We start from the raw sequence: 17,707 nt of genomic DNA on the forward strand, positions 1-17,707 counted from the left end.
AAAAACATCATTCATGCATACGAGACCATAAAATAAATACATCAAAAATCATACTGCATTTAATACTAAAAAATAGATCAAACAACAACTGACCAACAATGTATCAGATTGGGGCTCCATTGGCAACCTCAATCAATTATACATATCTATAAAGTCACAATATACTGTTTAATTATTTATTAAGCTTTAATGCCGTGATAGAAGGTAGGGTGAGAGATCCTTACTTGTTTCGGGGTCTGAAATCGACTTTTCGGTGGGCCTACGGGCTATCTCTAAATTTTCTGAATTTTTTTCGTGAAACTGAAACGCACTACCGGTACCTGCATGTGTCCTAAAAAATCTCAAATCAAACCTAGGGCTACTTTTGGCCAATATCAAAATTCCGGCACGGCGGCTTCGCCGTGCTCCGGTGACGGTGCCGCCGCCTCGGGTTGGCCGTTTTCGGTCATTTTCAGTCAAACTTGCATTGGTCCCTGCGATAAAACAACCTTAGGGCCCCCGGTGGGCCAAAACAATTACGAAAAACTGAGACTTACAGGCGGCGGTGCTCTCGGGTGTGGCGGCTTCTCCGGTGCGAGTCGCGTTTTGATGTTTTGCTCCGATCAACCTATAGAGAAAAGGACGGTGATCACAGTAGTATAAAAATTGTATCGAACGGAGACCGGGAAGGGCCTCATCGAAGGCAAAAACAGAGGGAAGTCGCGGTGGCACCGCTAGACTTCGGCGTGGTTTTTCGGCCGATTGACCGGTGGTTTGGCTCTGATTTTGCCATAGGCTGATTCAGCATCGAAAAATAAGCCAAGGGGAGAAAATTTACCTCGTCAGCGTTCCTTGCCACGCGGCGTGTCCTGGTTGGCCGGGGCTGCTGACTGGGCAGCCGACGTGGCTGCTGACGTGGCACAACTTTTTTAAATTATATTTTGACCCTCGGTTTCTGATTTTCTTTTAAAAAACACCCCCATAATCCAAAATTTCACCCCTTTTCCCAAAATCAATTTCAATTAAATCCAAAAATAATTTTACCCTATTTTATCATTATTATTATTTTTATTTTCATTAAATTAAATTAATTTAAAACCTTATAAATTAAATATATACAAAATTAAACTAAAATTCTAATACAAATTAAAATAAATTAAAAAATTAAAAAATAAAAATAATAATTTTTTTTTTTTTGGTGTTACATGCCAGGTATGTCTACCCTTTCCTAGAGTACCTAGTAAGTCTTTCATATATAGATCCACATCAACAAGCAATCATTAATTACCTACTAACATCTTATTTTATATTCACATATCAATCAAACGGTATTTAAGCAAATAGTACATTTTTATATCTTAACAATCAAAAAACGTAATTAGGACTATTATTTCAAATCAATCAATCATATAAGAATCATGATCAGGCAATCAATAACGAAAAAATAATTAAATGTAATAATTTAAATCATATAGCGAAACAATAAGCAATTTAGGCAATATAGAAAAATACATAAACATATAGACGAGCTTGGGGCAATCGTACACTGACCAGTTTTCCGACTCCACTAGTGACCTGTAATTGTTATTAGAGTTTTTTCTAATTTTTACAAAACACAATATTACTGATTTATTAAACCTCTATTTACTACAATAAGGAATAGGGTGAAGGATCCTTACCCGATCAGTATTTCAGCGCACTGTGCTACCCATTATCCTCCTAACGGGCTCCAAATTTTCTGAATTTTTTTATGAAAATCAAAATACTCGTCACGTACCCAAAAATCTAAAATCAGTGTTGAAAATATTTTCCAACCAATTTTAGGGTTCCGACACAGTGGCACCGCCGTGCTCCGACACCGGCTCCACTGCCCACGGCGGTGATTCGTCTTAGACTAGTCAGTTTTACACGTATCCCTATAAAAAATATATTAGAAAGTCTCGGTTGGCCAAAAAAAAATTAAAAAAATCGAACCTACTAGTGGGGGGGTCTCTAAGTGTGGTGGCTCCTCCAGTTCTCCTTTGCGGCTGAGACTTCTCCTTCAACTAACTTGCACAGAAAGGGACAGTAAATACAATGGTCAAAGAATCGTGTGAAACGGGAAATGAAAAACAGGAAGGGGGTCATCGGAGGGGGTTTAAAATTTTGGCCACAGTAACTCTGTCGTACTTTGCTCATGGTTTTCGGCTCACCCGCCATCTCTTTTAATCTGATATGGTCACAGGGAAACTCAAAATTGAATTCTGAGCGGGAAAGAAATTTTTTTACTTTTTTTGGCGGTTGGCGGTGGCTCCGGTGCAAGGATAGCAAGGGGTCGGTCTTTTTCTCCGGCTTCTGGTTCTTCTTCTTCAGTGAGGGCTGGTGGCTAAGGTTAAGTTCTCATGCGAAGAGAAGTTTAAATACCCTCTCCTATTGGATCCGAGCTGTTCGTTTATGTCGACATAGAGCGAGGAAGACTGTTTGATGATTTTCCATTTAGGATGATGGCGTGGGCAAATTCGGGCCATCCATCATGATCCATCTCGTTCGTCCGATCTCGTCTAAAAATGAAACACATCTGGGTCGTTCACATGCGCGGGATGAGATCTGAACCATCATATCGCTGGGCACGCGGATCGCTTGCGTGGCTTCTTGCGTGGTGCCGATGTCAGCGGGGTTGCCACACGATGTGCTCCAGTTTATCGGGGTTGCTGACTGGGCCGTCCCATGTAGCCAAACTTTTCTTTTCACATTTTAACCTCGTGTTTTCAAATTTTTTTTCAAAAACATCATCCAAATTCAAATTTTCACTTATTTTTTTCAAAATTATTTTTCAATTCATTTCTGAATTATTTTTTCTCAAAAATTTAATAAAATTAAACTAAAATAAATAAAATTATTTATTTATATAATTTTTTATGAATGAAATAATAAAAAAAATCATCACGAACTGATTTTTGGACCCAGATATTACAAGTATATAGTCTTCAATAGGTTTAGTTATATATTAAATTGGTGGCTAGTTTTGGTTAATCCATCAATCCTCACCCCAAATGAATTTCTCCCATGTGATCTTGTGTGACATAAGCTTATTATTCATTGTAGAATCTTGAATTAACTAAAATCTGTGTTGTTAAATGCTTGTCACCTAGATTTTCTAAAAAGACTCTCCATTAGACATTGATATTGTATAACCAAGACAAAAAGCATTTCACGTTAAATATTCAACAACAACTTCAAGATCGGAAGAGTAACGATTGGTACACCTTTTATGATGCATACAATTTGCTTATTTATGGAAGCTTTTTGAGGAAAAATTTAGAAAAAACAAAATTGACCCCTAAAAAGCACTTTTTCTTGAGTTACCTATCCAGCTTTTATCTATTGTTTGAGAGTTCAAACATATTTTCTTAAATAAATTAAAAAAAAAAACTAAAAAAAATTTAGTAGAAGAAACTTATATATGAATATTAATATCTTTAATTCTAAAATCTTCAAGTTCACATAATTATTTTTAATGCTCTCAAAGATTATCAATTATCATGTAAGAATGATGATAAGATACGCAAATTGAATTTTTCTTGTAACTTCTATTATAGGAAACAAACCAATAGAAACTAAAATAAAATTCTAATTCCTTAAAAATTTGAACATTGAATATGGTTTTAAATTAAATTATCATTATAGTGAAAATAAAAAACCAATGAATTCCATGAATTAAAAATCCATTCAATATAAGTTCTAAATAATTATAGATATATATATATATATATATATTGACATTTACATAGAAGAAGGACAATTGCAACTCAAAACTTTTTACGTTAAAAGAACAAGTAAAATATAACCTATGTGTTAAGATAAAACCCAAAATTACTTATTTAATATTTAGATCAATCACTAATTCTTTAAAAATCTAAGTTTATCTACTAATTTCTTGAAATGACAATATTGATGGATCATAACATGAACTCGAGCACCCAAATATATAAGTTAGAACATATTCAAGGAGAAAGTCTCTCATATACATAATGGGAGAGAAGGAACTACTAAGAAGAACTCTTATATTAGTTGAATAGATAAATTGTATAAAGATTTTAAGAGTCTAATCTAAATCAACCTTTGAATAAGAGCCATCTATAAAACCAATTTTCAATCACAAAACACTCGGTATAAATGCATAACCACAAGTATACTAGTTAAAAAATTAAACCTAACTTTTTATTTTCTTTTCCTATATTTAGATCTCATTTTCGTTCTCTCCCATTCAAAACTTCTTAAATATAATTTAAATCAAGACTTGAATTGATTGAAGAACCAATATCTGAATTAAGAATCACAAATAGATCAAATTATAAAATTCGAAAATAGTTTATCAATAAAAATTTTATTATCATTTATATATAATTTTTGAAGCAAAATATAAGAAATTAAAATTTATTGGTAAGTTTATAATAACATCGCAGACAACTGAAAAAATACTTATTTTTAAAGTAATTATGAAACATCGCATATTACGTAATACCCAATTAATTTTAATACATTTAAAATTAATTTATAAATATAATTTTTGCAATTTTTGAATTTTAATTTAATGTAAAAATAAATAAAAAAATAGGCGAATGATGAAATTAAAAATAATTTTGAAAAAAATGGGTGAAAATTTGGGTACTGCAGGTATTTTTGAAAGAAAAATCAGAAATTATAGGTCAAAACGCAATTTAAAAAACTTGTGCTACGTAGGACGACCAGTCAGCAGCCCTGACAAACTGGAGAGCACCACATGGCAAGAGACGTTGACGCTGTGCCATGTGGTAGGCCACACTGGCGATCCGCGTGCCCAAGATCAGACGGCCTATATTCGCTCCCGCGCACACGGACGGCCCAGATGCGTTCCTTCCTCAAACGTGATCGGACGATCAGATTTAAACATGATTAACAGTCCAGATCTACTTTCTATTTAAATGCGATCGGATGGTTCAGATCAAACGTGATGAACAGTTCAGATTAAAAGGAGATGGATATAAATAACCATCTTCACACTAAACCATAACCCTAACTGCTAAACCCCCCCTCCTCCGCACCGAAGAAAAAGACCCAACCGCTAGGAAAGAAGCTGCAGCCACCTACTGTCGCACCAGAGCCACTTTCGACCGCCAAAAGAGGTAAAAAATTTCTCATTTGCTCGAAATTCGATTTTAAACACTCTAATGCCCAAATCGGAGCAAAAGGACTTGTGGATTGACCAGAAATCGTGGGTAAAGTGCGGCAGCCCCGTTACAGGAAATTACAAAAAACACCTCCAATGAGGCCCTTCCCCATTCCCGTTATGCGTAATTTTTTCATCATTATAATCATCATTCTCTTATCTACAAGTTGATTGAAGTAAAACACCCAACTATGAAGGTGAGCCGACGAGCCGCACACCGGAGACTGCCGCCGGTAAATTGTAATTTTTTGATTTTTTTTGGGGAAACTGATGCCCCTTAAAGTGTTTTCTTGCAGGGATTCATGCAAAACCAGCCGAATTCGATCGAAAACAGCTGACCTGAGGTAAACCGCTACCGCAGACAGCGGTGTCGTCGCTGGAGCTGTGTGCCGAAATTTCAGAATTGGCCAAAAAGGGGTCCTAACACTGATTTTGGATATTTTGGGATATTTCTAGGTTCTTAAAGTGCGTTTTAATCCTAAAAAAAAATTCAGGGAACCTAGGGACCTCCAGTAAACACAACCAACAAGTTTAGCATTTCGGACATAAATTTGAGTGAGAATCCCTTACCTTATTCTCTGTTATAGAATTGAAGTCTAATTAATAATAATAATACAGTGTTTTATAAAATTTAAAAATATTCATGATTAATTACAGGTCACTAATGGAGTCAGAATCAGAAATTATTTATTATTGATTCTTTTGATTTATTTTATAGTTTGAATGCATGATAATATCTGATTGATTAATATTATAGTTTGAATGCATGTTTTGCTTGCTTCATGTGATTATGGTTGAATTGAGAAACTAAAAATTAAAGGAAGTCAGAAAATTGTTTGATTAAATGAATGGATGAAACAACAGTCGTACTGAATATTATAGGAGATGGTGGACAGACTGAGTACATAGAAAACCCTATCGTGAATGTTGTCTCATATCGGATGGGTATCGAAGTTTGATAATTTGGCGCTCATACCGGACAGGGTATGGAGACGGCCCATTAATTAAAAATGTTAAAGAAAATTGTTCACACGTTGTGGGAACATCCCTATGGACCTCCATGGATACTAGTAGGCTGACAAAAGAGAAAATTGTTGTTTCGACCGATTGTATATGAAATTATAATATGTGCTATGTTACTGTCTTTATAGGTTATTTTTTTGAAAATCTCGCTACGATAAGTAGGCTGTAAATTATTTTATTTATAATAAATGATTTTGCTTAATTGAGAGCTCTATTATTTTTTTTTATGATTTCTACCAACATTCATTTCTGTGTCAGTGAGTAGCGTGATATTCTTACTGGGTTAATGTAGCTCATTCTTTCATTAACTATTTCAGATCAAGAGAACCAGGATCTAGAGCTCGATCCATAAAAGGATTGCGAGTAGAACGTTCAGTCATTTACTTTTAATTTTTTTTTGTTATTAATTGTTCTTTTAGAAGGGTTATTTCCATAAGTTCCATTTGGTACTTTTAGTTATTATGTAAGGAAGGTAAATCCTAACTATTTATTTCACTTCTGCACTAAATTTATAATTTATTTCTTTTAAAATCTTCAGGATCGTTATAGTTGGTATCAAAACTGTGTTCTTCGGAACCATTCCTTACACAAAGTCCTTATGAAACACCAAAAATAATGAATTATCACTCAACAATTTCTTGTGAAATGCAGGTACAGATAGATGAGGAGAAGAAGACCCTCACTAAACTGAGTAGCCCGGGAGGGTTCACTTCAAGAGGATGTTGACCGGTTATTTGAGATTTTTGAGAGACTCATCGCTGCCCAGCAAGCCCGAGAGGAAAGGAGGGAACTACCTGACCCTCCCCCGTTGCCACAAGTTGAGTCACCCTTGTAGCGATAAGATCCCGAGCCACCTCGGTACGACCCTGCTCCTCTATAGTACCACCCGGCACCACCACAGTATGGCTCAGTGCTCTAATCGCATCACCCGGTACCACCACAGTACAATCTGGTGCCCCCACCGTATCATCCAATACCACCGCATGGCCATCTAATCCATCTTTAGCACAGTCCAGTCCCTCTTCCACGAGACGTAATACCTCCCATGATGGACTCAAACTATATTGAGAGGTATAAAAGACTAAACTCATCTACTTTTATAGGGGAATCTTCCTTTGAAGATGCTGAGTACTGGTTAGTTGAAACAGAGAAGGGCTTCACGACTCTTGGGGTGACTCCCGAACAGAGGGTCATACTTGCCTCTTACATGCTGGTGGGAGAGGCAGGCCGCTGGTGGCAACTCAAGTAGGTCACCCTACCCGTTCCAGTCACTTGGAAACAATTTTTGACAGCCTTCAATGCAGAGTACCTTCTAGAGCATCTCCAAAATCTGAAGAAAATGAAGTTTGCACATTTGGTCCAAGATGACATGACTGCATTAGAATATGCTCAAAAGTTCTTAGAGTTGGGTAGGTATTCCCCCAAGAGCATGATGGATGAACACAAGAAGGCAAGAAGGTTCGAATGGGGTCTCCGTTCTGAGATCAGACAGCAGTTGTATGTGTTCAAACTCAGCACTTACTCTGCTGTTCTGGCTAAAGCACAATTAGTGAAGAGAAACCTTCGTATTTTTCCTCCAGTAGTAGGGAACCTCAGGCCCTCGGCTCCACACCGCAGACCAACACCTACTGCACTTGTTCAACAGAACAAAAGACCTAGGCTGATGACTCAGGCTCCCCCTCAGGTTCTAATAACAGGACGCAATAAGACCTATCAGCACTGTGGCAAGGATAATGGGAAACGACCCTACTATTGCCTCAACAACACTTACCGCATATGTGGTAGCACCCAACATTATGTAAGGAAGTACCTGAGGAACCAGAACCAGGTCAAACCTCCTATGTAGGGCAGAGCTTACAACCTCATTCAGTATGATGCAGAAGCCAACTCGGACGTGGTACAAGGTATGTACACTATCTGTAACCATCTTGCTCATGTTTTGATTAATACTGGTGCATCGCACTCATTTGTTTCATATATTTTTTCATCAAAATTAAATGTATTACTTGAAAAATTTGATTTTATGTTGTTTGTGTCTACTCTTTGGAGTAGAACACTACTGGATGAGGTTATATACAGAGCCTGTGTCATATATGTAGTAGATAGAAAATTGAGTGTGGACCTAATAGAAATTGATACGGGGGACTTTAATGTAATTTTAGGAATGAACTGGCTAGCGGTGTATCACGCTATCATAGATTGTTTCCGTAAGAAGGTTGTATTCAACCCTTCTAATGAGGAGTCATTTACAAATTAATAAAATTCCTTAATATTTGTTTCCCTCATGACAAATTTTCTTATTATCAAGTACTTTAACCTGATTGTTTTCTCTAACTAGGCAAATTCAAGAAAGAAATTTGTATTCAAGAGATTCTGGTAGTCCGAGACTTTTTAGATGTGTTTTCAGATGAACTACCTAGACTGCTAGTTGACAGAGAAGTCGAATTCACCATGGACTTTCAGCCACGCATCTAGCCTATTTCGGTTGCTCCTTACCGCATGAGTCGTGTTGAGACTGAAGAACTGAGGAAACAGATCCCTAAATTGCAGAACAATGGATTCCTCCAACATAGTGTGTCCCCTTGGGGTGCTGGAGTCATATTTGCAAAAAAATGAGATGGGACGTTGAAGTTATGTATTAACTACAGATGTCTAAATAGGTCACGATCAAGAAATAGTACTTCATTCCCATGATCGATGACTTTTTTGATCAGTTGCAGGGTGCCCAAGTCTTCTCCAAGATATACCTGCATTCAAGTTACCATCAGGTAAAGATGGGCAGAAGATATTCCCAAAATAGTCTTTCGAACCAGGTACAGATACTATGAGTTCCTGATCATGTCATTTTGACCAACCAACGTACCAATCATCTTCATGGACTTTATGAACAGGATTTTCTGACAATGATGCGTCCTACCTAGGTGGATATCCTGAGAGATGGTGAACGGATCGGGTACATAAAAAACTCTACTGTGAACGTTGTCTCATATCGAACGGGTATCGAAATTTGGTAATTTGGTGCTCATACCGGATGGGGTATGAGGATGGCCCGTTTTATCCTCATACCGAACAGGATATTGAGGTTTGGTAATTTGGCGCTCATACAGAACGAGGTATGGAGAGGGCCCGTTTCACCCTCATATCGAACATGGTATCGAGATTTAGTAATTTGGTGCTCATACCGAACGGGGTATGAGGACGGTCTGTTAATTGAAAATGTTAAAGGAAAGGGTTCACGCGTTGTGAGGATATCCGTATGGACCCCCATAGATACTAGTAGGCTGAAAAAAGAGAAAATTATTGTTCCAACTGATTGCATATAAAATTATAATATGTGCTATGTTACTGTCTCTATAGGTTTGATTTTTGAAAATGACGTTACGATAAGTAGGTGGTAAATAGTTTTATTTATAATAAATAATTTTGCTTAATTGAGAGCTTTATTAGTTGTTTTTATGATTTCTACTAACATTCATTTCTGTGTGGGTGAGTAGCGTGATATTCTTATTAGGTTAGTGTAGCTCATTATTTCATTAACTATTTTAAATCAAGAGAACTAGAATCCAGAGCCCAATCCACAAAATGATTGCAAGTAGGACATTCAGTCGTTTACTTTTAATTTATTTTCCTTGGTTATTAATTGTTCTTTTAGAAGGGTTATTCTCATTTAGTACTTTTAGTTATTGTGTAAGGAATATAAACATTAACTATTTATTTTCGCTTTCGCACTAAATTTATAATTTATTTCTTTTAAAATTTTCAGGATCGTTACATACTATAATTAAATAAAAATTTAAGTTGCATACAATAAACATATTAACTTATTATTCGTTCTTTTAAATTACTTTCCTTGAGAGCTACTTGCAATTTCCATCAATGAGGACAAAGCAAATATTTTATTTAGTGTAGCAAAATAAAAATAAAAATGACAGATAATATTTTTTTAAAAAAAATTAATTGATTTACTATGCATAAAAATAATTACTATAAGGAAACTAAAATAAAAATAAGAGAATTTTTTTTTTTCAGAAATAAGTTCAATTTACTTTATAGAGACAATATAATGTGATGCAAACTCTAATATAGTAATTCAATTATGGATAAAATTTGTTTCAAACTATAAACAATCATTTGTGATCTCAGATTTTTATAGGCTTTATTCACAGATTTATATTATTTTTTAATTAAAAAAACAAAAATTTTATTTAAAATGATAAAAAAATTAATTCCACATAAAATTTTAATATAAGCTCAGTTTTATTATCAATTAATAGATTTTGTCCTTCTCTTAATTAAAATAAATGTATTAAATTTTATATAAATAAATTTCAAATTTGTTTATATATTGGTCAAGAGAATAGTTTTTTTTTTAAAAAAAATTATAAAATTATGAAAAAATACAAAATTGTGAAAAAAAAAAGAAGATAATTTATTGTGAGAACAGCATGACAAATAGTGTTTGCCATGTTCCATGGTCTTATCATTTCCGAACGAAATAGGACGCCAGTTGGAGTATTAACAACCTGGAAAGCTAATAATTGCATCCCCTCCTTTTTCTCTCTTTCATTGTTTCCAATACTATGAATTAATCTAATCATCTTTAAAATTAAATATTTCTCTACAAGTCAAGATCTACTGCTCTGAAGACTACAGTAACAGATTTGTTTCCACGTGGTGAATTATTACAGCGAGTGGCAGAACTCGGATTACGCGTGAGAGTAGCAATTTGTCATCTCTCTCTCTCTTCTTTTTCCCTCTTAAATATACACGTCCATTTGCTTTCGCAATCCAAATCTCGTTCTCTCTCTCTCTCTCTCTCTTTCTCCCCCCTCCCTCCGGCGCGCTGCTCACTTACTACCACAATCTCAGAAATCAAATTTATCTAGAGAGAGAAACCACAACCGCGAGCGAGGCTTCTCCATTTCTGAAGAGATCAATCGGAATGGCGACGGCACCTGTGAGATTGGATCTGGACGGGAATCCGGTCAAGCCGCTGACGATATGCATGATCGGCGCCGGTGGCTTCATCGGATCCCACCTCTGCGAGAAGCTTATGGCGGAGACTCAGCACAAGGTGCTAGCCCTCGATGTTTACAATGACAAGATCAAGCACCTCCTTGAGCCTTCTTCATTGCCTTGGGCCGATCGGATCCAGTTCCACCGCCTCAACATCAAGCACGACTCCAGGCTTGAAGGTCTCATTAAGATGGCAGATCTGGTTCGTTTCGTTTTCTTTTCTCCCTTTGTTGCTTTCTCTTCCCATATGCATGCGCAAATTATCGTTGTGGTGTTGTGTTCTTTTGCGAGCAAATTTCTATTTCTGGTTTGTGGTTAATTCGTGTGTTAGCATACATTCCTTTTTCATTTGTTAGTTATGTCTTCATACACTTCTGTAAGAACTTTGCAGGACGCAGATCTAGTTCCTGCATCGTCGTCCTCTCTTTAGTCATTTATCTTCCTAGCAATCTGCTTAATTATCTTGTTTAAACCATGTTTTTTGCTTGTATGTGTGTTTTAATGGTTCAATTTTCGATGATAAGTGATAGGTGTTACAATTGTGGCTGTCTTATCGTTTTTTAGTCATTTTCAATGTGATTTCCTTTCGTGAATTGCTCTGCCTCGTAACTTAATAATCTTTGCCTTCTTTTTTTTGTGGCGCAGACAATAAATCTTGCGGCGATCTGTACCCCTGCGGATTATAATACTCGTCCCCTTGACACGATTTACAGCAATTTCATCGATGCACTCCCTGTGGTATTAATTTTTTCTTAAATGCCGTGTCCATCGATTTCTTTGTATTTCTTGTTATAATCAATGACGTCGATGCTAAAGATTTAGTTCTTACAAATGAAATTAATTAATATTGATTTTGGATTTGATGTGTGGGTCCTTTTCTACCTTTCTGTTTTTTTCTTTCCCAGGTTAAGTATTGTTCAGAGAACAACAAGCGTCTAATTCACTTCTCCACATGTGAAGTGTATGGGAAAACTGTCGGTAGCTTTCTTCCTAAAGATCATCCCCTCCGTCAGGTTAGCCTTTTGCTTACACGTATTCAGTTTCCAATTATTTCCATTTATCACTTTCATTTAACCATTTGCCAAAATTGTTCTGGATACAGTAGATCATGATTCCTTAATATGGCTGCTTTATATCATTGGATTGTATCCTTCTTGAAATGTCTTGATCTGAACATTACATGGAACAATATGGCATTGATTTGCAAAATAGTTAGCGGCATATTCCAAATTAAGAACAGCATAGTGAAGAGTTATGGGTTAAAATGGTTTACCGCCTAATGTTGAACTATATGGAGACAAATTGCATCTTCTCCGAGCCCAAGGCCTAATTGCCCAAAATTAAATGAATTATTTGCACAATACTAATGCATAAGAATATATATTGTTTCATTGTTTAACAGTCAGCCATTAACAATATGCGATATGATATCTTTATAACGGTTGTATCCTTGTGACTCACATCCGAGCATTGAGGAACTAAAAGTTTTAATTTTAAATTATTAGGGGTGACAATTTATTGAAGTCAGTATTCTTGATGTCTGGGTAGGGTGGCTAGGACATGCACAAAAAGAAAAATATGTTTTCATCTTGAATTTGATAACTTTTTATCCAGGTTATCTTCTGTCTTGAAAAAAGGATTAGCGGTTAGCATACATACCAGAACTACCCATAGAGGTTGAACATCTAAACTAGAAGCTGATAAGCAATTAGTTCAATTTTTTGCTAACATTTTGGTATTCATCTTCTAATTTTAGGTCTTCTTTTTATCTGACATTGCTAGTTATGATATTTGAAAGTCATTATTTTGGATCGCAAAAAATGGTAGAAAACAAAGAAGCAATCTCAAGTTCTGGTCATTGCTCTTTTTCCTTCACTTCAATTGTTCAGAATTCTATTCCAAAGCTTCCAATAAACCTCGTCCATTCTTTGAAGTGAATCTTAAACATTCCTAAATTGGTTTGTAAAGAGAATATTGTGATTGTCCTTAGCAATTAAATATCCTATCTTATGAACTCAAGTACAATTCAGCTACATATTTGCCTTCACCTACTATATTCTAGTTTTGTGTTGAGTGCATGCTGTTTTGCAACAGGATCCTGCTTACTACGTTCTTAAAGAAGATGAATCCCCTTGCATTTTTGGTTCCATTGAGAAGCAGAGGTGGTCATATGCTTGTGCAAAGCAATTGATCGAGAGGCTCATTTTTGGTAAAGCAATTTCATCCACTGAACTGGCTGATTTTAAGATACTTGGGACCAATTCTTCTGACTGACTTTGAGTTTGTTGACAGCTGAGGGTGCAGAGAATGGCCTTGAATTTACCATTGTGAGGCCCTTCAACTGGATTGGACCCAGGATGGATTTCATTCCAGGGGTTGATGGTCCAAGTGAGGGTGTTCCAAGAGTTCTTGCATGCTTTAGTAATGTAAGTTGATGAGAACCTCTCAAAATGTCAATATTTTTTCTTTCACAAAATTCTAAAACTGTTGTCTATGTCTCAGAATCTCCTACGCCGTCTGCCTCTCAAGCTTGTTGATGGTGGACAATCACAGAGGACTTTCGTTTACATAAAAGATGCTATTGAAGCTGTTCACCTGATGATTGTGTGTTTTCTTTGTCTCTTCTATTGTTATTATTTCCTTTGTGGTATTCAAAGGTAATGTCTTAGCACTGTGGCCTTTCTTTCTAGGAAAACCCGTCCAGGGCTAATGGCCATATCTTCAATGTGGGCAATCCGAACAATGAAGTTACAGTAAGGCAGCTTGCTGAAATGATGACTCAGGTGAGCCTGTGACAGTCGGTTTATTTATTTATCTCTCTCTCTCTTTCTCTCTTTCTGGGTGCTGTAGGCTACTGGAGTTGACAAAGAATTTGTTGCACTTTATACTTAACAGGTCTACTCCAAGGTTAGTGGAGATCCTGCTCTGGATTCTCCAACAATTGATGTCAGCTCAAAAGAATTCTATGGCGAGGGCTATGATGATAGTGACAAAAGAATTCCAGACATGACGATAATAAATAGACAACTTGGTATTTATTAACATGCTTCACTGCTTCCAATATCTGTTTTCGGATTTATAAATTCTGAGTTTACGGCCTTAATTGATTTTTGTTACTGCTCTTTGTTCTGTAACAGGGTGGAACCCCAAGACATCACTCTGGGACTTGCTTGAATCAACCCTCACTTACCAGCACAGGACTTACGCGGAGGCTATCAAGCAGGTTATATCAAAGCCAGCTACCAACTAAGGAGGTGTAGTAGTTGGGATTGGCCCATTTAAATGAGATTCTCACTTAAATGTGCTTGCTAGTGGATGTTTCCAATTCTTTCGAAGGAAAAGTTTAAATATATCTTAATGGTCGTTTTGCATATACACTACATTTTTTCTTTGTCGTCTTTCTAATATTGGTAGTCAATAGCTCTCTGTAGCTCAGCAAGAAAATTGTGTTGGAAAACTACCCTATCTTGAGAAGACATTAGGGGAAAGATATATTGTTACTGTAATCTGTGAGCAGGAGGTTGGGCTACAAAATGTTGGGAGCATTTATACAAGGAAAGCTGTTTTTGTTGCCTTGGGGGTTTGATTCTCATACCTCTTCTTTGGTCTGTGCTGGGGTGTGTTGTATTAGTTTGATTTAACCCTCTCAGCAGCATGTTCTTTTTCATAATTTATTATTATTTATTAATTTTATGCATACTTTCTCCCATTGGCATCTCTTTGTCTTTTTATAACTAAATGTTATAAATTTTGTTGTAAGAATAAAGAGAAAATGGTTGTTAAACAATTAATGGGGTTTTGGGTGGAACGTTAACAGTGAATGTTGGTCTTCTGTTACATTGAATTTGGTTAAAGTTTGTAATATCTTTATATAGTTTGTAAGATTTAATTATTTGATATGATAATTTATGTACATATTCGATTTATAATCATAAATTTGTACTTTTTTGTTAATTTAGAGGAAAAAGGTAATTGTTAAAAGTGTTATCAAATGTCTTTACGGACTGGCAGTTATTAGTGATTTTGATGTTGTTATTTAGTTGTCATTGGTTGTTGTCAACTTGTCACCAGTGTTATTATTATAAAATTTGTCTTTTTGTCATTACGTTGGCATCAGTAATTGATTTGTCTTTTTGCTACGAATGGCTCTATTTTTTTTCCCCACAAATAACTAGGAAAACATGGATCATTGCTAAATGAAGATTGTGGTTATGTAGAGTGGTGAAGAATGTAGATTTAAGGCTATCGTGACACCGCTACTTGCTGACGAGCATCATTTGGCCGATGTAAAGAAACCCAAGTTAAAGGATATTAATAAATAGCAATGATTAACCAAACACGTGTTATAGTTCCCTTTTCTTAAACATCAAACTTTGCCAATTTTTTCAGCAAATTAACCCTGCGAATTGGAGTTTTTCATATATAACACGTGGCTGCACTTTAAGTACAATACAATACAATACTTTTAGTTTGAATAGATAAGATTTCAATAAGTGTTTACATGTCGATGATTATAGAGGACTTTCCAGAATTTGAAAACCAAACTCTAAAAATACTTTCAATTAATAAAATTAAATTTAAGATTGAGAAATAAAAGTTTGGAGAACATTTGTGCTTATCAAAGACTGATACAACTTAATTTTGGATGGGTATTATGAGGTGTCCACGTATTAATCTTTTTTTTAAAAAAAAAACATAAATTAAACTATTAATATATTTAAATTAACAATATTATATTACATTACATTACATTACTAATGGTTAAACACAAGAATTAAACGTTACAACTCATCGGAGCATAGACGATTCCTTGAGAAGTTTTTTGTGAGTTATAGGAGAGGCGTAGACAATTCTTTCAATGGGTTCTCTTAGTAGGTTTCTCTCTAACAATCGTATTACATGATTCCCTATGAATTCTTTTAAAATATACAGTATTATATGATTTATATATATATATATATATATATATATATTTTTAGAATATGCAATACAAAATTTAAACAAAAATAGAACTTCCAAGACGAGACAAAAATCACACCACCCCATTTTATAATAGTCTACAATTAAGAATCAAAGGCTACGTCCAAACATGACATCTATATTCATGTACTCAAGGAAGTGGAAAAGAAATAAGAAAGTAACCCAAGGAAACTATTCATTTGATTTGAAAAGGAAAATCCAGAAAATTATTAACATAGCCTGCCTAAGCAATATTTAAAATTTTGAATCATCACCGATTATCAACCCACCCATGATTCTAGTTTAAAGCCAAGCACTTAAAAATATAAGCTTGTCCAAGACCCAAAAACAAAAAGAATAAAAATAAAATTGATGTAACTTGAGTTCATATGACTTTTCGTATAGCATTGGAATAATTTGTTAAAATTTAAAGTAAATTGTTTTAGTTTCGTATTAAATTTTAGATGAATTTTATTTTCATACTATTCTAATTAGGTTACATTTTAGTATTCAATAAAATTTGCATAAGTTTTGTATCTATTATAAAAATAATCTAGGAAAGAAACAATTTTTTCTATATATAAATAAAAAAAAAAAAAGAAAATCTGGAACTAGAAAAAGATTAGAAAAATGTTTAATGAAAATAAATTAACAGAAACCCGAAACTCAAAGACACGCCCGGTGGGACTCGAACCCACAATCGCCTGATTAGAAGTCAGGCGCCTTATCCATTAGGCCACGAGCGCTTTTCGCTTCGCATCAGAATTTGTTCCATTCAGAACAATTTGTGGCACATCTTATCTTGTATTAACCATAATTTATTTGGATATATTATTTAATACTAAATATAATATTCTAAAATATAAGAATGATCAATTAGATGTTTCAATTTTTACAGTAATTATTGATAATTGATATAAGTAAACACTCAGTGTATACCCTCTAATTCTTTATATAATAGAAAAGTTGATTAAGATTTTTATTACATGTTGGATAAAATTTTCTAACATGACCTAAATTATAGCATATAATTTATAATTTATAGAAGAATGACATTGTTGGCGTTCCAATGACTTAGTGTTGGCCACTTAAAGAGAGAAAATTCTCTCACACAGTCAATAAAGATAACTACAATTTTAAAAAATATTTTTAATTAGTCGAATATTAAATAATATTATAATAAAATTGACAAGATTAATTTCAGAATAATTTAATTAATTACTTGTATGAAATTAAAGAAAAAAAAATTAGAATAAATTTAGACATATTGATAAATTAATTGGAAAGTGCATAAGAGAATATAGAGTCAAGAAAGAAAATTTATCCTATTTGAAATGATAAGTTTTTTTTTTTTAAATGTTAGAGAAAAGTAAGGATTCCATTTATTTTAAATATCTTGTATATAATGCCTAAACAGATTTGTACAAAATAATATATAATTTTTATTTATGATATTATATATCTAGTGCATGTTGACATATTATATCTAAGTTTTTTTTTGTTATAACTTAATTTTTTGATTAAATTACAATGAAAATTTTT

At 34.6% G+C, this 17,707-nt stretch overlaps 1 protein-coding gene and 1 non-coding gene across 2 annotated transcripts; one reads left to right on the forward strand and one right to left on the reverse strand.

Annotated features, from left to right (window-relative positions):
- Positions 1-10,986: 10,986 nt before the first annotated feature.
- Positions 10,987-14,915, forward strand: LOC110815574 (UDP-D-apiose/UDP-D-xylose synthase 2). The gene is made up of 9 exons (XM_022043406.2): positions 10,987-11,408; positions 11,852-11,944; positions 12,112-12,219; positions 13,301-13,415; positions 13,499-13,632; positions 13,709-13,810; positions 13,897-13,989; positions 14,102-14,237; positions 14,344-14,915. The coding sequence occupies exons 1-9, from the start codon at positions 11,133-11,135 to the stop codon at positions 14,454-14,456; spliced, it is 1,170 nt and encodes a 389-aa protein (XP_021899098.2). The 5' UTR covers positions 10,987-11,132; the 3' UTR covers positions 14,457-14,915.
- Positions 14,916-16,838: 1,923 nt separating this feature from the next.
- On the reverse strand, positions 16,839-16,911 carry TRNAR-UCU (transfer RNA arginine (anticodon UCU)). Its single transcript has one exon. It is a non-coding gene; the product is annotated as a tRNA-Arg (tRNA).
- Between the last annotated feature and the right edge of the window lie 796 nt (positions 16,912-17,707).

The sequence above is a fragment of the Carica papaya genome, chromosome 2 (genome assembly GCF_054855325.1).
Source record: "Carica papaya isolate Zhongbai chromosome 2, ASM5485532v1, whole genome shotgun sequence".
Classification (NCBI taxonomy): Eukaryota; Viridiplantae; Streptophyta; class Magnoliopsida; order Brassicales; family Caricaceae; genus Carica; species Carica papaya.

Bases quoted from the DNA above. Each gene is read 5' to 3' on its own strand.
- LOC110815574 (XM_022043406.2), top strand. From the start codon at position 11,133: ATGGCGACGGCACCTGTGAGATTGGATCTGGACGGGAATCCGGTCAAG. The intron at 13,416-13,498 runs GTAAAGCAATTT...GTTTGTTGACAG, and splicing joins GATCGAGAGGCTCATTTTTG to CTGAGGGTGCAGAGAATGGC. The intron at 13,811-13,896 runs GTGTGTTTTCTT...CTTTCTTTCTAG, and splicing joins AAGCTGTTCACCTGATGATT to GAAAACCCGTCCAGGGCTAA.